We start from the raw sequence: 24,734 nt of genomic DNA, 5'->3' as shown, positions 1-24,734 counted from the left end.
GGTTCAAACATATCTGCCAACAGGAACATCAGCTTTAGTTCTTTTTGTTTTAATAAGTATTAGTTGCAAATTTTTATTTCAAACAATTTGGCTATCATCTCCTCTAGAAAGTTTTTCTTGATCCAAATACTAGCTTTAAAATGTATGTGTAAAAAACCACTTAATGCTCAGCATCATAATTGTCTGCATAAATCATGCAGCCCTGCTGGAGTGTTATAGCCTATTGTCTTTTAAATAAGTCCAGAGAGTGTAGTGGGGATTTGCGGAGTGGACAGGTGAATGGAGTAGCCAAAACAGAATATCAGATTTTCTTAGCTGTTTTAAAAATTAAACTAATGGATTCTCAAGATTCAAAGGATTTTAGTGCAACCATAATGGATACTAAAAGATTATCTATTTTTATCAGTAAACATTAATAGGGGAAAAGATTGTTTATCTCACTTTTTTTGGGGGGGGGGAGCTTTTCCTAACTTGTAAGGTAGCCGCTAAGAAAATGTGGAGAGATTGGTAGTTCCTTATACATAATTAAGCAGCTCATTCTTGCAGATACTTCAATAATTCATATTTGAAATATACTTTTTTTTCAATAAAATTGGCTTTTAGATACCTCCATCCAAGAGGTTGTAGCTGTACGATTTCATTTCTGAGATTATAAGGGATTTCCATGCTTTGTATATAAACTAAATACTGTGTCAAAGAGAAAGTTAAAACTGTCGTTTATGAATTGAGGCTCTCTTGTTGTAGGAAGTAGTATTTGAAAACTCCATTTGGAGAAACAGTAGATAGAGGACAGTAAGAGGAAGGAAGGAAGGAAGGAAGGAAGGAAGGAAGGAAGGAAGGAAGGAAGGCAGGAAGGAAAAGAAAAGAGAGAGGAAGAAAGGAGAGAAAACAGTGTATGTGGGATATTCCCTACCTCCATTTTTCTGCTCTGTTTCCTCAATCTTTATTCTTAATCTGTTGCTTCTTGGAATGGTAAATACTACTAAGCAAGACTAAGTGGATGATAAGACAGTAGTAGCCTTGTCAGTGGAAGTTGGGAGGAGGTTTTCAGTTTGGTCATTGGAGTCTTCCTACTTATCTGTGAACATGACTAACCCTGGACAGGAACATGCAGGGCACCTTACAGATTTTGTGCCCTTGCTCTTTAACATTATGAACCTCCTAAGCTCCTGAAGCGTCCTAACATTATGACCCTCTAATACAGCTCCTCATGTTGTGGTGACCCCAACCATAAAATATTTTTTGTTTTTACTTCGTAACTGTAGTTTTGCTACTCTTATGAATTATAGTAATGTAGATAAATGATATGTAGATGGTCTCAGGCAACCCCTGAGAAAGGGTCATTCAATACCCACCTTCAAAAAAAGGGATTGGGACCCAGAGGTTGAGAATTGCTGATTTTATACTAGCTGTTCATCTTAGTGTATTGTTCTGAAGAGGAACTCCACCATATTCTTTTAAATGGGCAGGAGGGTTAGAGGATGTAGGCTATTGAAAAAAGTCTGAGAACCAAGTTTATCTGTGGAGCTCACATGATGGCGGGAGGGAGCTCATTTCCACATGTGCACCATGGTACCTGCCTGTACACATACACACAAATACATAGATAAGTAAATAAATAAGATTTTTGAGGAAAGGGTTTTGAATTTTTTTAATGTGGAATGTATTAAATCAGGGGGGCCTCTTGACTATTATGACAAAATTCTAAGGTTAAAATTAGTATTACATCTAAAACTAAGGCTTTTATAATAAATAGCAGACCCAAGATGTTTCAGCAGTACCAAGTTGTCAAATGGATGCAAAGAGGAAGAGGCAGCAGGGTGGCAGCATTATTCAGTGGATAAAGGCGCTTGCTGCCACCCTGCTGCCTCTTGATACCTGGAACCCACATAATGGAAGGAGATGTGTCTCCTGAAATTTGTCTTCTGACTCCCCCACACATGCAGAAGCACATGAACGCATACATGTACACATAACACACACCCCTACACACACACACCCCTACACACACACACCCTACACACACACACACACACACACACACACACACACACACACACACACCCACACACACACACACACACACACCCCTAATGTTTTTCCTGGTAAATACTTACTTTTAAGTTATGCTCTTCTGTCAAATAGTTTCTGTGTTTTTATGACTTAAGTACATAGCATCATATTTTAGAAGGTAAAAATTCATTTACTGCTAGGCATGGGGTACACACCTTTGAAGCCAGCACTCAGGATGCAAGAAGCAGGTGAATGTCTTTAAGTTCAAAGCCAGCCTGGTCTACAAAGTGAGTTCCAGTTCAGCCAGGGCTGTTACACCTCTCTTTAAAAAAAAAAAAAAATCATTTAATAAATAGTGTTTGTGGGCCATTTGTTGAACATAGGGTTGGCTTTTAGCCAGATGCTTTGCGTGGACCCTCATCTCATCCAAGGCTCGAACATTTATTGGTGCTCACAACCCAGTTCAAATCTTTTAAATCTTAACATTTTATAGTACCTATCTTAATTTAGAGAATAGCAGCCAAGTTTTTATTTTGAAACTGGTATTTTTAATACCTTAAATTTCAACATGTTGCTAATAAAGAATAAGCAGGATATGTTTATCAGTGCCAATCACATAGTAATTTCTCAATAAAAGCTTATTGGTTTAAAACTTGCTGTTACAGTTTATGTTTAGTATGAAATTTACATTGAAATTTTATAGGTGTGTATTTTATTTCTAATGACACTGTAAGTTTAGATAGGACACTAATGTCTGTCTTACTGGGGTAATTTCAGTAAGAAAATGACAAGTTTTAATGCTATCTCGTTCCTGCTTGGTAGTTATAGACAGTAGTGGAGAGTCATAGCTTAAGTTTGTCTCTGATCTTTCTAGTTGTATCCATATTTTAATTTATTGGACCCTTATTTGTATACTGTGCACTAGAGATATCACAGGAATCTCTGTCTTTGTTGAGCTTATAACTGTCCAGTTTGTTTCCTGTATTTGGACTACAGGTTTCATAACAATTTTAGAAATCTTATGAGCTTTAAAGTGAAAAATATTAAGCTTGGCATTAGTAGAGGGTTTCTTATATGATAAAGTTTTTATCTTATTGCAATTACATTATTTTATAATTTGATATGTTAAAGCAATCTGAATCTAATCAGGACTTTCCTTAAATAGCAAATCACGGATGTTCATATGGTTAGTGATAGTGATGGAGATGACTTTGAAGATGCTTCAGAATTTGGAGTGGATGATGGAGAAGTATTTGGCATGGCATCCTCTGCCCTGAGAAAATCTCCAATGAGTGAGTATTTGTAACTCTTTGGGACCAGCATTACAGTTTCCCTTCTAGTATTAAACTTAGAAGGAAAGGGACTTTTTAAAAAATCCCTTCTTGACCTTTAAGTTTAGAGGGATAAAACATAAGAGGTGGACATGCTTCATTAGAACGCGAGTCTTGAATTTTGGTATTACTACAGCACCAAAGTACTACTAAAAATGACCAGAAGTATTGTGTAGTGTAACATTTCAGTGTATGATTAGTTCCAATTCTGTTTTTCTCTTAGATTTTGATTGACAAACTGCTGTACTTTCTGTTGCTAGTCCTTGTTTCCCACTTGTCAGCAATGTCAGTGTGAAGAACAATAATAATATTACCTTTTTATTATTGTTGGTATCCATTTTTAAGAAGGAAAAAAGTAGAATGTATGTGCCATCTTTCTCATTTTCACTTATGAGATGTATGATAGAGAATAATAAAGGGTGCTATGTGCAAAATGACTTCGAAAATAAATTCTTAAGTGGGGCTATTAACTCTGTAAAATTGTGGGGCTCCTTTTGACAGAAATTGATATGATGTCAATATAAAGTTGGCAATATTCCAACTAGTGAATTCTTTAAAGCTCTTTCAAATATTTCTGTAATTTAATCACAAGATATCTATTTCAAGAAAACATCAAAATCCTAATTGATGCTGACACGTAATTTAGGTGCTTAACAGGATTGTATCTATTCATTGGGAGTTTTTGAAGATTCTTTTTATTCTGCTTAATGAAATCTTCTAATGTGCGTAAAAATATCCCAACAAATATATCACAGAAGCTAAACTTAATTTTATTTCCTCTTTATTGATTAAATATATTTCTTATATGTGGGATTAGATGTTATGTGGTTTGTTTTTTGTGTCTATTTGTTTTGTTTTTTTTTGTTTTTGTTTTTTCTTTTGTTTGTTTTTTAGTGCCAGAAAACGCAGAAAATGAAGGAGATGCCTTATTACAATTTACAGCAGAGTTTTCCTCAAGGTAGGGTTAGGATATTAACTATAAAATTGATGTTCTCTTATAGTACTGTGATTTTTTTGGTGCAATTTTAATTATAAATTGTTTGAAATTTTTCCTTAGAGTAGCAAAGGATTTATTTATCAATCATACAGTATTAATAGAGAAAAATATACGTCTCAGATGATATAACTAATAAACTATTTGTGGCAATGCAGAAATGTATTCAGTTTAATAGATGAATCACTCCTATACGGTCTTATGTTCCTCAAAGGAGTAGGATATATCATACTAGCTTTTGGTATATCCTAGGAATGACAAAAATAGTTTACACACCACTAAGTTAAAAAATAATTTAAAGTTTAAAATGTAAGTGAATTTTTCTTTTAACTTTTGTTTTTAGATTATGTAGCATTTTTTCTGACTTTTTAATATGTTCTTTATATATTTCGAGTCTACTGAGGTGTTTAACGAGACTTATTTATTTTTCAATTTGATGTAAATTATATTCCTCTTTTAGTGTTATTTTTCTGGCAGTACTATAGAATCAGTTTTCCTTTTCTATGGTAGAATTCCTAAGTAAATGAGCTAAAATGAGAAAAAATTAATGTAACTCCAAAATCTGATGAAATTAAGTAACCTAGAAGTACTTCTTATAATATAATTTCATAATACTCATTAAATCTATTTGCTTATTGTTAAAAATTCCAGTGTTCTAATATATTAGTACAGACCAAGAAGAATTTTTAAAATTTTTAAATCTCATCCAGGCATTAAATGAAGTGATTTGATGTTTGGTTTGTACTAGATATTAGCCGCAACATTTGCTTACCAATCATTGATTCAAATTGTGAGACTTTGGTATGAATTTCAAACATTTCTTTACTAATATACATAATTTTTCCTATAGATATGGTGACTGCCATCCTGTATTTTTTATTGGTTCATTAGAAGCTGCTTTCCAAGAGGCCTTCTATGTGAAAGCCCGAGACGTAAGTCTAGTCTCACAGATTCTGATTAAGATTGTACCGTATTGGTTTACCACTTGGTGTGAGACAATGTTTAACATTTCTTACAGTGTTGAGATTGAATTCTTGATTTTGTTTCCATTCATCTACCAACCTTTACCAAGATGCCCATTTCCCTTGGTGTGTTATATTACGTCACCTGGGGCATAGGGGGTTGTTGGACATGTTTACAAGGAACCATACTATATGTTTATGTTGTTGTCAGTCATATGGATGAAAATTTTGTTATAGAAATTTGTCCTCAGTCCTTTCCCAAAGTGCTTATTCCTTTGTAGCACAAGTAATAAAAACCCAGAGACAGATATTGGGGTTCAAGCCTAAGATCAGAAAAGCAAAACAGCTAACTACGAGAGAGTTCTTTCTCCTTTCAAGGTAGGGTGATCTTGTCCTGAGTGTGTCTGCAGTCTGAACGCACTGCACTCCTGTCTCCGCCTGCCTTATGTTCTTCTCTAGTGCTGGGAGTAAAGGTGTGTGCCACTGTTGTCTGGCCTCTGTGACTGACTAGTGTCAGTCAAAGACTGGCTAGCTTTGTGCTCTGATCTTCAGGCAAGCTTTATTTATTAGATCAAAATCAAAATATCACCACATTCCTTTTAAGTAGTTCCAGTTTTACCTGTGAAAACTGTATTCTAGCCTCTCTGGGTGCATGACTAAAATCTTGTAGCACCAAATATAAGGTTCAACATCCCTAACCTAAACAGTCATAATCTAGATTGCTCCAAAGTACAAAACTGTTTCTACCACATGATCCCCAAATCTGTGAATTTCCAATATTTGAATTAGGGACATTCAAACAATAAAGACTATGCAAATATTCCAAAATCTGAAAGAACTAACAGTATGCTGCCATACTTCTATCTCAATCACTTTGCATAATAGCTTCTTATACATTCAGTTCTATGATGAGGTGGCAGGTTTTTTTGTGGGGCAGGAAGGTGCTGTTCTTGTTTTCTTTGGAGTTTTGTGATTTGAGAGTTTGAGGGTTTTTTGTTTGTTTTTGCTATCCTGTGAATTGAGCCTACTTCCTGTATGCTAAGCAAGAGTTCTAAGACTAAGAGGTGTAGCCCCAGCAGTAACCATCCCTTTAACTTTTAAATTGAAGAAAGGGTCTGACTGAATTGCCAAATTGCTCTCAACTTACTTTTGTGGCCCAGGCTGGCATTAAATCAGTTTCATCAACCCCCATTTAATTCTAATTTATAAATGAATCAGGGATAGTAAGAGATTGAGAGAACTAATTAGGAATTGGAGAGGTAGCTCCACAGGTAATATATGCTGCTCTTGCAGAAGAGTAGAGTTTGGTTCCCAGCACCCAGAGTTGATTGATGCCTTCCAGCTAACGACAAAATAAAGCAATTACAGCAATATTCTGCAATAAAAGTTAGGTTAATGTATGTTTTTCTCTCTAAAATATTTTTATGTATTTAACTTTTCACTTAGAGAATACACTTTACAGCACATTTGTACAAGTAGCATCACTTTTGCGCTTTAGGGATCAGTATGAAATAAGATATGGGTTTCGTGAAGACAAGCACTGCATTACAGTGACAGTCTCGCCTCTAACCAAGATAAGTGCTAAATTACCAGTGGGTGGGCACTGTATTCGATGGTATCTACATGCATACTCTTGACAAAGAGATGATCCAGAGGGCCCCTTCTCTGCCCTCCAGTCACAAGGATTCCAGGCTGTTTAAGTGCCCAGCATTTTCACTGGGTTCCAGGGATCAAATTCATATTTGCACAGCCATCTCCCTAGCCTCAATCAGTTCATTCTTATAATGAATTTTTATTTTAATTATTCAGATTAAAAATAGAAAATATTACCTGGAGTAGAAAATAATTAAAATTGCATTATTTAGAACTAAGGATGTAACTTTGATAGAGTATGTGTTCAGCATACATAAGGTCTTAATTTTGATCTTCAGCCCATATACATACAAGACATTATTTTTAATCAACAAAAACTTAAAATTTCATGCATACTTTTAATGTTTATTAGCAACTATGCAATGGGACACTTTCCCATCTGTCTTGGTCCCACTAGACTGGTTTTTCTTCACCCACTGGGCCCCAAGAGCAACTTATGAAATAACCACTCAGAGACTTAATATATATTTATAATTGTTTGGCCATTGGCCTAGGCTTCTTACTGGCTAGCTCTCTTTTAATTATTAACCCATTACTGTTAATCTGTGTATCACCATGTGACATTGGCTTACTGGTGATGCCTGAGCCTCTTTAAACCTCTCCACCCCTACCCTCCAAGGATATATATATATATATATCTTCTATCTTTTTGTGTTCCTTTTCCCTGCCTCTTTGTTCAGAATTCCTGCCCATTGAAATTCTGCCTCTCCATTGGCCAAAATAGCTTTATTCATCAACCAGTAAGACAAACACATAGTCACACCATACACAGTACTTCCCCTTCACAACTTTGTTGTTTAAAATTTTAAACTACACAGAAATGTTTAGGGTATCTTACATATTTTGTTAGGTTTTGATGAAATCATTTGAAGCCAGATTATTACCCCTAAAAACAGAAGCAAGCATTTTGCAAAACAGTGAGATTCTCCTATTTAACCACAATATGGTTGTCACTTAAAATAAGACTGATAATAACTCCAAAATTTCAGTTCCCTAGTAAGTTTAGATACTTTCTCAATTTCATTTCAAAAGTTTCTATGTATACATCACATACTACAGCTTTAAATGCAGATGCTTAAATATGGTGTTTATTGCCAACAAAAGAACTCTTATTAAATTGTCATGTAGATTTGTTGAGACTGATAATCTCCAGAGAAATATAAGCTCTTGTTTATTAACTCCTGGATATTTCTAATGAAACAATTGATCATTTGCTTTTATTAGTGTCTAGGTGTTTTAGCAGTGGCAAATCACTGAAACATAATTACATATTTTGCTTTATTAGAGTCATATCAAAATTTACTCACCTCTCTGGACTGCCAAATTGTCTTTATCCTTTCCTTCTTATTCAACCAGGCCTTTTTCTTTGTTCACTTCCCTTTTCTTTTTCTTTTTCTTTTTCTTTTTCTTTTTCTTTTTCTTTTTCTTTTCCTTTTCCTTTTCCTTTTTCTTTTCTTTTTTGTTTTGTTTTGTTTTTGTTTTTGTTTTGTTTGTTTGTTTGTTTGTTTTTCGAGACAGGGGTTCTCTGTGTAGCTTGGGAGCCTGTCCTCCTGGCACTCACTCTGGAGTCACTTCCCATTTCTAATTTATACTTAATGTATAGTTTATTATATTTCTCTGAACTCAAGAAAAACCACATAGTGGATAAATTATTCAAAATTAATCTTAAGTCAGTCCACATTCTCAGTCATCAAATAAGCTTTATTTCACTATTTTTGGGGGTGGCAGGAATGAAGCCTAGACTTGTTTTGAGCTTCCAGAGTTCCTGCCTCCACCTTCCAAGTGCTAAGAGTTTAGGCATAAGCCGGCATGTTCAACTTTATTTGTTGAGTATACTATAGGAATAGTAATACTGCTTCATATTTCTATGATTATGTGGCTTATAAATCATTTTCCTGAGATGGGAACATTTAGTATTTATATTCCCATTTTAAAGAGGAGGAAACTCAGAAAAAAATGGTTGACTTTTCCAGAGCTACATCAGTAGTAAATAGTGGAAGCCAATTGAGAGTTAATGCGTTCCAACACAAGCGTGTAGGGTTTGTGCAGACGTCTCTGCTGTCTACTGCATTGTAGGACTCAGTTATGAAAGTCCATCTCTGTCTTTCAGATTTCACATCTCCACATTAGGACAAATCATTTATTTTAATTTCTCAATTATTTTTAAGAAAACAATTTGCTAACGTTCCAACATTTTGAAGCAAGTGTGAGTGTTAGTTACTGTGGCACTTTGCCTAAATTTCTTTTATCTTAAATATCATGTTTAATTTAAACTTTAGAAGGCACATTAATTTTACCAGGGCAACAGATGAGCTTCAAGCACCAGCTTTCTTCACTTGAATTGAGAAATTGAGTTCCAAGAGTAAATAAAAACAAGATTGAAGGTTTAAATCCTCTACTAGGCTTTTTGAACTTATATACTCATTAAATGTTTATTGGAGTGGTGGGATTACAAAGGATTTAGGGAGCTTCATCAACTGGTATATAGTTAATCACTAAGTAAAACACTACATTTGATAAAGTGTTTCTCACGATGCCACATTCAATCCATCTTAATGAAAACTGCTTCCAGCTGATTTCATTTGAGAGCACTTGTTGGTGAGAGTGTTCACGGTTCTTCTGACTGTTCCTGAGGACTTTAATACTGGCTAAATAAAGCAGATTCAGTTTATTATGGATTCTTGTATTTCTTCTGACTTCAGCCTTCATCAGTTTTATAACCTTCCTTGCTTTTAACTATGAAGGATGGTCATTCAGTTAAGAGTTATAAATATTTATCACATGTCTACTTAGTGTTTGGTATATAGAGATTTCCTTCCTTTGACAATTCAGTTTAGCCAGTAAGGTAAGACAATACAAACAGACCCATATTGTACAATATGACTTAGAAGAAACAAGAACAGTTACCTTGTCTACAGATAAGGGGTTGCAGGGAATATTTTTAGAGGTGATATCTCTAATCTGAATTTTAAGAGTTAGTGAGATGGGAATATCACACTGTAACCTAGGCAGGTCTCACAGCTTGCAGCCTTGTGGCAGTACACCCAGCTCTGACTAGAATCTTAGAATAAAGAATACGTGGGGAAATAACAGTATTCCAGAAAGTTATGCCAGTCGGGCAGTGGTAGCACACGCCTTTAATCCCAGCACTTTAGAGGCAGAGCCATGTTGATATCTGTAAGTTCCAGAACAGCCTGGTCTACAGAGTGTCTTCCATGACAGCCAGGGCTACACAGAGAAACCCTGTCTTGAAAAAAAAAGAAAACAACAACAACAAAAAGTTGTGCCAATAAAATATTAAAATGAGAAAACTATAACCAACTTGGTGTTACAGGGACAAAAATAAACTGAAGTCCTCGTTAATATTGTAGGTATAAAACTGGGAAGATCAGTGGAGTCAGTATTAATGAAGTTTCCCAAATAGTTACCACTGACCACTCCATAATTATTTTGGGAGTTTTTGATGATTCTTCTGATAACTCCCTATCTCCCCTGCTGCTGTCCCAGCTAAGTGTTCTTATACTATACCACAAGATGTATCCTGAAGAATGACGAGATTGTACTAACTGAAAAATCAACACCAATAAAACTCCCTGCCAGAGTTATTTTCCTAGTGAAGGATCATTTCCTTCCCAGGCTTTCCCCTGGGAGAGTGGGCTTTGATTTTGTTGTGGTCTCTAATTCTGACTTCACACCCAGAAATTTTTCTAAATATTATTCATTATTTAAGGAACCCATCGCTCAGGTCCCTATTTTCACTTAGTAGTTCTCTTGCCCTAAAGAACGCTTTAGATCATGCCCCTGAACTGAAGAGCCGCAAAATGAAAATGATGGTGATTTCTACTTTATATGGTTACTTGAGAATTAATTGGAATGCTATTCATAACTACCTAGGACCATGGTTAAGCAGTTTGTGATAAATTTGAAAAAGGTTTGTAAAATAACAAAAACAATTTTCTCATTGACTCTGAAATATCTCTGAAAGTAACCTCAGGGCTTTGAGAACCCCTGTGAAAACCTAACCTCAAGTTGAATATTTCCCATTTATAGGGTTTCTTTTTTTATTACTATTTTTTATTTTTATTTTAGAAACAATCTTATTTTACATATCAATACCCCCATTCCCTCACTCACTCCCCAAGGATAGTGAGACCTTCCATGGGTGTTCATCAGAGTCTGTAACATCATTTGGGGGAGAGCCTAGGCCCTCTTCCGTGTATTTGGGCTGCAATAGTATCCCTCTGTAGGGAATGGGCTCCCAAAGTCCATTTGTGCACTAGGGATAAACATTGGCTCCACTGCTAGAGGTCCCATAGACTGCCCAGGTCTTCTAACTGGCATCCACATTCAGAGAGCTTGATTTGCCCAATGCTGGTTCCCCAGCTTTACGACTGGGGTCTACATAGTTTCTTTATCTCTTTTTATTATATTTACTTTCAAGAAGTGGCTAATCTTTAGGTTCTGCCATTTCTACTGTGTCTGAAAGAAATCTAAATGTCATCACTGATTAGTATCCTTTAAGAAAAATTAATCCTGTACAGTTTCTGCTTTAGTTAATGAGTCTTCTACATCCCATTATTGAGAAAACCAAGCAGATAGACTACTTAATGCTTTGAAAAATATGTCTAGTATGTTTATTATAATTAAGGGATTTTTTCTATTGAAGTTTTTTATCATTCTATTGACTTCCTTAAGGACAGTGTCTTAGATGTCAATTTTAAATGAGAAGATAGCATCCTGCACACTTATAAGGCTGATATATTTTTAAGAAAAATATTTTCTCTTTATATAAATGCTTTTTGTTATGTATATGTAATATAGATTCATTTTAATTAGAAATAAAAGTTACTATGTAATTATGAACCTGTAAATAGGTTATAAAATATGCTTACTTTTAGAAAGAAATGGTTAAAAGTCTGTAAACCTGTATCAAGTCTGAAAAGATGGTTTAGTTAATAAAATTCTTGCTTTGAAAGTATGAGGACCTGAGTTCACATCTCAAACCCCCACGTAGAAACCTGGTACTACAATGTACATCTCTAATCCCAGCAGTGAGGAGATGGTAACAGGTAGATTCCTCAAGCTCATTAGACAGCTGGCCTTGCTGAGTGAATGAGCTCCAGGTTAAGTGAGAAACTCTGTCCTAAGAATTCAGATGGAGAGTGATTGACATCGACACCAATAATATAGAAGACACCAACTCTGGCTTCTATGTGCATTGTGTGTGCATATCCACAAATAAATGCACACGCACACGCACACACACACACACACGCGCGCGCACACACACACACACACACACACACACCAAAAAGCTGTTGTGTGCTGGGCATGGTGGCACATGCCTTTAATCCCAGCATTCCAGAGGCAAAGACAGAAGCGGGCAGATCTCTGTGAGTTCAAGGCTAGCTGGGCCTACATATTGGGTTGCAGGCCATGATGAATGTAGTTCTAAAAGCAAGTTCATAGCACTAAGCACTTATAAAAAGAAAAAAGAGATCTCATACTAGCAACTTAATAGCACAATTGAAAGTTCTGGAACAAAAAGAAGAAAGCATGTGCAAACAGAGTAGAAGGCAAGAAATTTTCAAACTCAGGGCTCAAATCAATAAAATAGAAACAAACAAAACTACAGAGAATCAATGAAACAAAGAATTGGTTCTTTGAGAAAATCAACAAGATTGACAAAATCCTTATTCAATGTAACTAAAAAGTGGAGCCAAAATATCCAAACTAACAAAATTAGCAACAAAAAACAGGAGGTAACAATAGACACTGAAGAAATCCAGAGAACCATAAATACATATTTTAAAAACCTATATTTCACCAAATTGGAAAATCTAGTAAATGGTTAATTTTTCAATATTAAGTGAAAATGAGACAAGCAATGTAAGCAGACCTATAACCCCTAGTGAAATAGAAGTAGTAATGAAAAGTCTAGCAACCAAAAAAAAAAAAAAAAAAAAGCTCAGGGCCATATGGTTTTAGCTCAGAATTCTACCTGATTTTCAAAGAAGAATTGATGCCAATATTCCTCAAACTATTCCACAAAATAGAAACATGAGGAGCATTGTACTATTCATTTTATAAGACCACAGTTACCCTGATATCCAAACCACAGAAAGACCCAAAAAAGTAAGAGAATTATAGACAAATTTTCTCTTAGGAATGTAGATGCAAAAATATTCAATAAGATAGCTTGCAAAACAAATCCAGCAATACATCAAAAAGATCATCTATCATCCCAGAGATGCAGGGATGGTTCAACATATATAAATCAATTAATGTAATCTTCCATGTAAATGCATATTGTATATATATGATCACCTCATTATATGCAGAAAAGGCCTTTGGCAAGATCCAATTTTCCTTCATGATAAAAATCAGAAGGGAAGGCCATGTTTAAGGCCTAGTACTGTTTGTAATTCTAGTTCTTGGGAGGTGGAGATAGGAACATTAGGAGTTCTTGGAAGGTGGGGACCGGAACATTAGGAGTTTAGGGTAATCCTGAAATACATAGTGAGTTTAAAAATAGCCTTGCATTTATGAGACTTTAATCTTAAAACAGAAGATAAAAACAAACACAAAAGCTGACATATTTTATACAAACGTGACCATACCAGGTAAATATGCTGTTCTATAATTAGATCTTTTTACTAAACAGAATATTAGCACCATTTAGAATATGCCATCAATTCTTCTACTTAAGTTATCAATTCTAATTAAAACTTTAATTATCTGGTTGCTCATATTACAGTTAGTAAATTAGTCAAAACCACATTAGCTTTGTGGCATGTTTGTTTAAAGCTTTCTTCCTAGTTTATATGATTTCAACATCTTTGATTTAGTTTGCTTTCAGTAGGTGGATATTAAAGATATCAGGCAGATTTGAAACTAATGTATATATCCTCCTTTTATTTTCTTGGAATTTCAGCTGAAAGACTATTGTAATGAACCTACCTTGGTATTATGAATCTGTTTCCTTAATCATAGGCAAGTTGTCTAAATACAGTGTTAATGAATATCAGTTGATTTGTTCAATTAGCATAGGTGATAGTAACAGAGCAGTAGAGCTAAAACAGATGTTTAGGGAGACATCATAGAAATCCATGAATACCAGCGATTTTTTTTTTTAACTGCTGTTACTGTTGTTAAGCAGTAGTTAGTTTTTGCAAGATTTTGAAGAGGCTGGTATCACTGCCAGTGCTATAACACAGGAATGAGTGATATAATAGCAGTTTGTAAGAGAGACCAGAGAGAGAGTTAGAGAAGTAGGAGGCAAGGAAACTAATCTGTGCATGTATATGTGTAGCTGTGTCAGTGATTTAAAACCATGGTACAGTCATAGTATCATGTAGTTAACAAAGTTTCTGACTCTAAATTTTATAGCCTGTTCTCTTCTGCGTCATTTCTTATGCATGTATCTTATAATAGCCATAAGTTACTGATTTTTTTGAAATGTATACTTATGAAGAAATCAGAAATGAAACAAGAAAAATAAAATTGTAGTTTAGACAAGCAATATGAATAAAAAGACATTTTACAGAAAATAAAAGTGATAACCAATAGAATATGAAAAGATACTTTCCATATTTTAATAATACAAGAAACAGATTAAAATTATTCCACAACCATTTTCTCTTATAATAGCAAAAAACATTTTGACACATATACTTATGAAAAAAGAAGTAAACAATGTTTATTATAGCATTGTTTGAATAGCAAAAAATGGAAATATCTGAAATGGCCATCAATAAAAACTAATTTTACACTCCTATAATGAAATACTGAATGAATCTCATTCATAGATATTGATGTAGAAGCATCTTTAAGATATATTAAGTGACAAAAGCAAGGTACATAGTAACATGTTTATTGTGGCTATTTCATTTTCACCTATTAATTCTGAAATATAAACCCAGCACCTGTGGCATTTCTGTAGATGCACACTTCACTGTTATATTATTCCAAACCCTACTGGGCAGTCTTCTCTGAATAAATTGGCTGGTTCACATGCTAGTAAAATTCTTCCCACTTCATTGCATAAAAACAAACAAACAAAAATGCTGAAGTCACCCCAAGCAATAATCTCCATGTCTTTTATGTTTCTACTTGACCTGTGAATAGACTCCTTTTTACTAACGAGCCATACAGTGGAGCTTCCTAAATGAGCAGTCAGCCCATTCCCTAAGTGTAAGCACACACTAGCAGATTTTGAGAATCTTTCTGCTAGACAAAGAACTAACCCATAAATGTGTAACTTTTCTTCATATTTCATGGATTTAATAGACGTCATAGACTTGTCATTTTCCTCAGTGACTGAAGCCTTTTTTTTTTTTTTTTACCTAAAAATTAGGATAGGCCTTTGTTGTTTTTAACCAAAAGATGAAAAGTAATTAAAAATATATATAGCATCTGGATTTCTCTTTCTTTCTCTAAGTCGATGGGTCTTCTGTCTGATCCTGGTATGGTGCATCACAGAATCTGAAACTCGGTTCTTTCTATCTTTTTTTACTGCCAAGATTCAGGTTATGTCATCATTCAGGATGACTACTGCAACTCCGGCTAATACTTCTTAAATTGTCTACAATTTAGAAAGCCACATTTTATAAGGAAAAAATAAGTTTTCCTTACAGAAAATATGTTACTAAGCATTGACTTAAAACAAAATAAAACAAAGAGACAAATACAAGAGAATCTCATTAAGATGGAAACATTTAGGACCTACTAACAGTCTCTACCATGTATATTAAGTGTGTGACTAAAAGTTATAGTGAGCCAGGCATTTTAGTGCACATCTATAATCCTACTATTCAGAGACAGGAAATTCATAAGTTCAATCCAGCCTGAACTACATAGTTAGACTCAATCTTGCAAAGCAAAATCAATTGGGGAGATGGGGTGGGAGGCCTGGGGATACAGCTCCCTGGTAGAGCACTTACTTAGCATGTATGAGGCCCCAGGCTTAACACTTTCTCTACTGAAAAAAGTTATTACAGTTCGCTGTACTTAAATTCAGCTCATCTTTAAATTCACACATCACCCCTTGAAATCTCTCTGCTAAGCAGTACTTGATGGTGTTGTAGTTTAAAATCTGCTGAACATGTTTGCACACAAATCATTGTAATTCCTTTGATTTTCAGCAAGAATGCATTATTAATATGTTTTAATGAGAAATTAATTGTTAATTTATCTTCAGTTCTTCATGTCTGTAGTTTGCCCATCCCTTTGAATGTTGAAATAAATGAAATAGGTGTACTATGGACTATGAGTTCTCTGCCCTTCTTCCCATCCCTGTAGCAGAGGCCGGGTGTTTGTTACTACCTTTGAAATTATATGTCATATTGCTATTCTACTGACTACTACAGGCCATTCTTTATTAGAGATAGTGTTAACCCTGTCAAAAGATATCAGATAAGAGAAATCCTGCTTGTCTTTGTGAGTTTGGTGTATGGGTGATATTAGTATCAAATAGGGCCTTATTCCTGTTAACAGACACTACCACAGAGCTATAGCTTCATTACTTTTAAGAGGTTCTTTTTCTAATCCATGTTACTGTTTGTTTCCCAATGTTCACTTTGGAATACGGATGAGATAAGTTCTTTGATATGGCCTAAACGGCATAGTTCCTTGCCTCTGTGCTTCCTCCCCTAACCTGACATGCTTCCTAAAGCATACCTACCTCTCTATAGTTTGCTGTTGTCAACCAGACATTTGAGCCCCTAATTTCCTTATTTAAAATACTTCAGTCACATGTTGGCCTTTTGCCAAGGTAATTCATGGCCTAACTATTAAGTGTGAGCAATGAAAACTGATGAAAATCTATACCTGATGAACATTTGTCAGCTTATTTTAGAAAGAAAATTTGGGTTTACTTTACCCCTTATTCCTCATCCCCTCCCCTGCTTTCTGACTTCCACATGACAGCTTTCCCTGTGTGAAATTCAAAAGCGCCTATCTTTAGAATTTCAGAATGCTATTTTAACATTTGCTTAAGAGGTTGGGAATCATTTTGTCATTTCTTCATCTTAGGTAGCTATTTCCTTTTAAAACTTGTGGAGTTTGGTTCCTGTCTATTGGTCTCTGAAATCATTTCTAAAATCAACTTTGAGAATTAAACAAGGGAATCTGTTTCACAATACAACCTGCCTTGGCTCTTGAGTTTACGTGCTTGTTTGTCTGTTGGCTTTTTGTGAGAGGGTTTCGTGTAACTGAGGCTGACCTTAAATTTGCTGTATAGTTGGGGCTGGCCTTGAACTCTTGTCCTCCTCCCTTCGACTCCCAAGTATTAGGCTTACAGTCCTTCACAACTTGCCTAGCTGATTGACAGAGTTGGAGGGAAGGAGTTTGGGAGGGGCTTGAGGAAGGAAAGTGATGGGAGAATGTGATATGATTATACTTTCATTTAAAATATGTAAATAATAATAAAATTTTAAGCTCTGTGATGCCTTAAATTGTTGTCATTAATGCCCAAATCAAGACAGAGCATTTAAGTATCCAATAAATATTTCATGAATAAATAATTGAATGTGACTTAAAAAATAAAAAAAAAAATAGCTAAGAATTCTTGCAAACTAGGATTTGGCACTGGCATTTGCCAAACTTCTTTGATTATTTTTTCTCTCACTTTTATTCCATTTTTCTTCATCACCTAATTTTAAATCTCAACTTTTATAATTTCTGCTCAAGTATCACCATTTAGATAAAGTAGCTAGTCTGATGTTTATGGTTTAAAACTACTCAGTTGTTCTCATAGCCATTGATTTTCTAGATTGTGTCCTGTGATGGTTAATATAATGAACTTGGTATGGTCTAGAATCACCCCAACCCCTTGTGCTGCTACTTCTTAGATCAGAGCAACAACACAAGTGACTAATTAAACCTCCTCACTATCACCAGCAGGGAGGGAAGGGGGATTTTGGTCCTCTAGAGATATGATACCCAAAAGAGAAAAATTATTTCCAGGATCCACACAGCTGGGAAGTACCAAAAAGGAATTTGAATCCAGTTTGAGTCCTTGCTGCCTTTCCCCTGCTTTTATCATGTACTTAATATTGGATCAAGTTGGATACTGGGTTAGACTTGTGAGCATCCATATACACAGGAACACCACTGTGGTTTGGGATAGTGGCACACACTCTTAATTTAAGTACTCTTGGTAGGAGAATCAGGACTTCAAGATCATCATCCTCACTATGTAGCAAGTGTCTTGAAATATCAAAAAATGGGGCTCAGTGGGTACACTTGCATACAGGCTTTATTCACAACCTGAATTATACCCTTAAATCCAACAAGGTGGAAGGAAAGAACTGACTCCTGAGAGTTGTCCTCTAGCTTCCACATAAGAGATGTAGAATATGTGTGCTTCTTAAACACACAAAGTAGTGAGATAAGTTAAGTAATTAAAAAGCCAAGGACTAAAAATAAGACACCTACAAAATAATGTTTTGGAAATAATTGAGAAAATTTGAGTATATATTCTATTTTAGATATTAGTATACCGAAAATAAATTACATGGTGTAATGAAGATAAAGCAGATGCTTTATTCTGTCAGTTGTGTCAATGAATTGCCCATCAACTTAAAAGAGGTCACAAGAGTAGTAATTTAGAAGTGGGAAGGAGATAAAATCAGATACCATGTTCCACAAAGGAAATTATTTTATACTGTAATTTCTTACACTGAAAAAAATATTTCTTGCCTGGTCTCCAGAGTGAGTGCCAGGATAGGCTCCAAAGCTACACAGAGAAACCCTGTTTTGAAAAACCAAAAGAAAAAAAAATCTCCAAATTATTTATCTTATCAACATTAACATCACTGAGAGAACACAGATTATGTGTGCTATGATACTTGAAAATGAGCTCTTTCAGTACTCTATTAACATATTCCTCTTACTGAATGTTTGTTCTCTTCTGGCTTTTGAAGTGTATCTTGCTACTTCTTGTTTGCCACCACCCCACCCCACCCCCACTTATATGTGGTCTCATATAAGTCAGACTGACCTTGCACTTGATATGTAGTTAAGGATCATCCTGACTTCTAACTCCTAATCCTCTTGTCTCTGCCTCCTAAGTGCTAGGATTATAGACCTGCACCAATATACCTGGTTTATGCAGTGCTCAGGATTGAACTCAGGGCTCCAGACATGGGAAACAGTCTACCAACTGAACCACACCCCAGCTTCTTCTTTCCATTCTAATGTCCTGTAGTTCTGTGAAACTAAGGTTTATGTTTGGTAGCCACTGTAGCCCAAGGTCAAGTCACATGGATTACTGCTGGCTGGGCAATTTCTGAGCCCCTAGATTGAAGATGCTTAACACTGAAGGCACAGTTAGCATCTCAGATTCCATTGTCAGAAGGAAAAATCCAAAGAGCTACTTAATCTGTAGACCATTTTCAGGGCTATCATTTTCCTAGGAATTGCTTTCAAATTTTGTATTGATAGTTCTATAATCTTCACAGTACCTTTTTATTTAGTAGCTGCTATAGATCCGGGACCGTAAATAAGTATTTAACATGCTTTATCTAAAATTTTCACAATTGGTCTTGCTTCATGGTCAGAAGACTAGTAGGAGACAGAACTAGGATTAGACCAAGATGTTCGGCTATTTTAAGCCTTGGAGACTTCCTTACACTTACCAAAACAGACCACAAATGGATAGTCAAGGCTAAGGCAACACAGTTGCATGATTATCTCACCCATATATCCTCTCCTCCCCCAATTCTGTAAGGCAATGGGATGTTGTGGTATGCATTTTATATGCTCAGTGTCTAACACATGGCACTCCACAAATGATATTGGACCAAAATATGAATGGGCTAAGGGAAAAACAGGTTATAGTAATGGAAGCACACAACTCTTTCTTTCTTTCTTTCTTTCTTTCTTTCTTTCTTTCTTTCTTTCTTTCTTTCTTTCCTTTCTTTCTTTCTTTCTTTCTTTTTTTTTTTCTGTGTACCAGATGCCGTTTCTTCACAAACATATTTTACTTCTCTCCTAAATTGCTTGATTTGCTAAACTCAGTTCTCTCTGTTTGAACCAATGCTGAGCTGAGCTCAGCAGGAGAATCAGAAGTCGCCTGGAAGTTTATCTTTGCCTATAATTTAATCTGATTTTTATGTCCCACATTAAGAGTATGTTCTGATTGTTTACTGTCATTGTATCAGGGAAAAAAAAACTTTGCATTGAAAACTTCCCATGTAAGAGGAGCAGGCCGAGATTACTCTGCTTCCTCTGGGAGTGCCTTGGCCTGAAGATTCTCTTTGGATACTCTTTTTATCATCTTTCTCACATTCTACTTAGGTCTTAAAGTGGGAATTTTTAAGTGTGTTTAACAGTGTCAGGGGTTTGTGTTCCTGGATCGAAAACTGTTTCTCCAGAGCCTTTTTTCTCCCAGCTCCAGTGAAAAGAGGAGCACAGCGAGCCAGTGGCTTTCCACAAAGCAGTGCCACCACAAAGGAAAGATTAAGGGTTTAGAGAGAGGTCAATGTGGGTTTTTCTCTAACTAAACACTTTCCTAAAGTTTCCTTGTGAAAAAATAATGAAGTCATCTCAGAGTTTTTAAAGAATTTTTATTTCTTTTTCACCGTCTGCATTCGCTTGTCTTCTCAGCATGGATGTTTAATCTTCCTAGGCTTTGTGAATTGGCCCAAATGAATAAGTGGTGAGCTGTCTCTCTAGGAGCTAGAGGCTTATTCTAAGGGCCTAATCACTGAGTAAACACATCTTTGCCCTCCCTCTCACAACTTCGATATAATAGTCGAGATTCTAGCACAGTAACCTGGATATTGCAGGGACCCATGCTTTGAAATGCAGAATGCCTGATCCTCCAAAACAGACAGTGCCTGGTCTCTGCCTGCCTCTTTCTTCTTTTTAAAATTAAATATTGCCAAAGAGATGCTTTTTTTATTGCTTGATATTGTGCATTTGTGCCCTGGATTTCCAAGTTTAGTTTCAGTCAACACTATCAGCTGCACTTATAGGGAACTCTGCATGTTGGGTGTCTTAGTAACCTCTTGGGCACATATGTATTTGGTTTGGGAGAGCATTTAAATTAAATCAGTGAGATAGCGATGCAAATCACTAATCTCTTTCCCAAAGTCCAAATGTTCCCTTGCAGTGTTTCTTGAGAGAAATAAGCATTTTAAAGATTTAGCTATTGCTATTGTTTGATTAGAAATCTGCTGATTTAAAAGTGGTCAGCTCTCTTGTTCCCACTCTCATTAAATGTAGTTGCTGAGATACGATCAAGACGAATTAGAGGTTGACATCCCTCTGCCTATTCAGCTAGAAAGCTAAGAAGAAGAGCCCTGAATTTGTTAGTGCAGCCAGGTTCACCTTTCTTTCTCTGAAGCCAAATATTCTTGATTCACTTAATAAAAAACAGATTTAGCATTTATCTCTGACATTTGGTGTCTTTTTTGCCAGGGGGCTGTAGTTAAGATCAGTATTGAGTTTATTTCATCTAATAGGCTGGGACCTATGCTAGTCTAAGGATGCAAAGAAGCCTCAGAGGCCCAGTCCTGGCCCTTGAGAGACTTTGTCTATAGGGAAAACTTGTAAACATTTATAATACTAATGGGAAGATCTAGAAGCCAGCCAGAAAAGGAAGCTTTTAACTGACTGAGGGAATTAAGGAGGGTTTCATAGAAACATTTGCCTTGAGCCTTTAAGGATGAGTGGAATTTGCCAGATAAGTATCTCTCCAACAATGTGTCTGATTACAAACTTCCTAGAAGCCCAGTTACTGTTATCTATAGTCCTCTACAAAGGTGAAGAATCCCTTCATCTTTCCTGTTATTCATTAATTGCCTATTTTTCCTGCTTGGTCTGGCACAATGGGAATTTCAACAAATGCTTATTGAATGAAAGAGTAAACGAATTAACACCTAGAATCATGGTGGGATCAGCCAAGCCATTTATAGGCAGTAGTCTTATCCTTATTCCAGTTACATGCTGTCTCTGAGGCTCTGCTCACTTACGTCACAGGCATTTTGCTATCTCTGTGTTAGATGAGTGCCACCACATTACCTCTTTATTATAGAGTGTGCCCAATTTCCCTGCTGCTACTCTAGTAACAGAAAGAACACTAGACTTGCAGTCATAAAATCTAGGTTTCAATCCTAACTGAATTTTTATTGACTAGCTGGAAGTTCAGATAAGTCATTTCTAAACTTGACTTTCTTCATGTGCTAATGAGGTTATGAATACCTGTTTTACATATACATTCTAGAGCTTTGTGTATATAATAGTTGTAATAATAAGAGTGTATCCTTTTGATAATAGATGCTTTTGGAATCTTTATCTTTCTAGTTATTTTTATCTCGTACAAAATTATGTTTTGAAGAAAGTATTTTCATGATTACTTTTGTATTATTTTTATAATCTGGGTTTAAAATCAGTATTGTTCCACGCATGAGACTTTGTTAGCCTTTCTTCAGCCTAGCCCCTCTGTTTAGACACTTCCTTTTGTTGAAAATCCCACACAGTATGTTTTCATTTACTGTCATACTTATTTAAAATGAAAAGAAAGATCCTCAAGCTTCTTTGAAATCTTTCTTTGGTAGAATTTCATGAAAAGTTTATATCCTTGCGAATGTCTTCCTTATTGTATATATTCACTGCTGTAAAATGTTGTCTTTCCTTTTCATGATAACTGTGGCTGTTCTTAACTCAGCTGTTGTATTAAGGCAGTACCAAGAAGTTAGTGAACAAATAGTTGGGTCCTTTTGTTGCTATCACTGTTAAAGCTAACATACTATAAATGTCTTGTTGAGTTTTACTATTTAGTTTCAGGTATTTTATTGACTGTCCAACTATAACAAAAAGACCTTTTTTAGAGAGCAGGTGTCATTTCTTATGGACTGTTTCTCTGTCATTTTTTTCAAATGGCAATTAAATGTTACACACTCCTAAATAAGGACTTTAATAGAGGCACATGTTAAGAAGTTTCAAATTAATCAGTTTAACTAAAATAAAAGTCCGTTTTAAGCTTTTTCAAATAGAACAGACTTTTTAGAGATCTTGCTATCTTAGTGAGTAGTTGAGAGTTAATACAGTGTGTATTAAATGTGAAGAATGTTAAGCCCATTTCATTTTAACAAAGTACAGTTCTGTGGCAATTTCTGCTCAAATTAGGCTTGCACATGTTAACAGAAACCCAAAATAATGGTCCCTGAAACTACATGCAATCATCCTAACCTCTTTAGAGTATAAGGAAATAAAATGTATTAATGTTTATAGATGATCTGGGAGCTCTGATGAGAAGGAGCTCTTTTAGGGAGTAGCATTTAGTTTTGTCTTTGCAGTTCATATACACTGATTGAGCCTCTCTAGAAATCAAAGTCTTATTTTCTTTTTCATGGATATTTAATTGATTTTTTTCTCCTTTTTTTTTTTTTTCCAGAGAAAGCTTCTTGCTATCTACCTTCACCATGATGAAAGTGTACTAACCAACGTGTTCTGCTCACAAATGCTTTGTGCTGAATCCATTGTTTCTTATCTGAGTCAAAATTTTATAACCTGGGCTTGGGATCTGACAAAGGACGCCAACAGAGCAAGGTAATACTGTTATTCACAAGTTGTTAGTTGAGTTTCCATTTAAAAAATTGAAGTGCATTTGACTTCTTGTTACATTGTTAATGTTTTACAATCTCAACATTAAATTCTCTTCCATTGTACTTCATTAGATAAAATCTATTATAGCTAACATATATAGCTGTATACTTTAGCTTATAAAATCCTTCTTAAATTAAAAAGTAACATGAAAATTAAAAAATATATATATTTTCCCTGCCTTGAACAAACAAAAACACCACAAAACATATTTTTATCTTTTATCTGCAATGCCAAGTACATTTCTAATAAGTTACTAATTATTTAAAGAAAATCTTCATTTTTATTATGAAAGCAAAGCAAATCTAATAGTAACCCTAGGGATAAGTTTAGTTTTTAATAACATCAGTGAAGAACGCAGAACATTCTGGACTACTTCAGTGAAGTTGGTAATAGCTTTACTCTAGCATATACTAATTGATCTAGTCGCTTTATTGCACACATTCTTTTGCACATAGCCAGCAGGACATCCATATTCTCCATAGGAGAAAAAAAGCCTTTTCTAGTTGTCAACATAAAACTTAGTTTGTTGATCATAATATCTGTGGTAAGTAATTCTTAATAATCTGCACCTTGCATTATCCTTTCTGAAATACATTTTCATCATGTTTAATTACACATGTGGTCATAACATTCCTTAATGCCACTTTGGGTGTGTTAACACAGTCATAATCACACACTTATAAACAGAGAAGAAGATTAAATAAATTAACTTTAAAGCAAACCTATCATGGTTACTTAGCAAGCAATTGTATAACAATTAGAAACAATTTGATTTAGCTTCTTATTTTATAGCTGCCTGAAGTTTTGGTCATTATTCAGACTTAATTTTATGTAATCTGAATCTGAAAAAAAAGATGGTTCTTCCCTTGATCATGAGACAAAAGAGTGGTGGAGCAATTTCTTCCCCTAATACTTCATTTCTTTAAACAAATGGTTAGGAAAATTCCTAGGATGACTTGGTTCTGCCTTGGAAATGTTCCCTGTTATACATAAATAAAGAACCTTTAGCACCTGTATTTGTTTAAATTAAATCAGGTTATTATTCACACTCAGTTAAAGGTGATGAAAAGCAGCGCCAAAAACAGATAAAAATGCAGCATCGAAGGTCTTTCATGAGGCAAAATATGTAGACTGAAGACTTGGCTAAATCTTTTGCCATTCACTGGC

The 24,734-nt window shown here is 35.2% G+C and overlaps 1 protein-coding gene across 1 annotated transcript in view; it reads left to right on the top strand.

Moving 5' to 3' along the window:
* Faf1 (Fas associated factor 1) overlaps nucleotides 1-24,734 on the top strand; it is a 305,459-nt gene that overhangs the window by 191,149 nt on the left and 89,576 nt on the right. The window contains exons 10-13 of the mRNA XM_027402460.1: nucleotides 3,179-3,305; nucleotides 4,239-4,302; nucleotides 5,189-5,270; nucleotides 23,356-23,510. Coding sequence (XP_027258261.1) covers nucleotides 3,179-3,305; nucleotides 4,239-4,302; nucleotides 5,189-5,270; nucleotides 23,356-23,510 — 428 coding nt within the window. The remainder of the gene's footprint in view (nucleotides 1-3,178; nucleotides 3,306-4,238; nucleotides 4,303-5,188; nucleotides 5,271-23,355; nucleotides 23,511-24,734) is intronic.

This window comes from Cricetulus griseus, chromosome 2 (assembly GCF_003668045.3).
Source record: "Cricetulus griseus strain 17A/GY chromosome 2, alternate assembly CriGri-PICRH-1.0, whole genome shotgun sequence".
NCBI classification, from domain to species: Eukaryota; Metazoa; Chordata; class Mammalia; order Rodentia; family Cricetidae; genus Cricetulus; species Cricetulus griseus.
The sequence above is the reverse complement of the archived record's forward strand: the minus strand, read 5'-3'. Positions and strand labels throughout refer to the sequence as shown.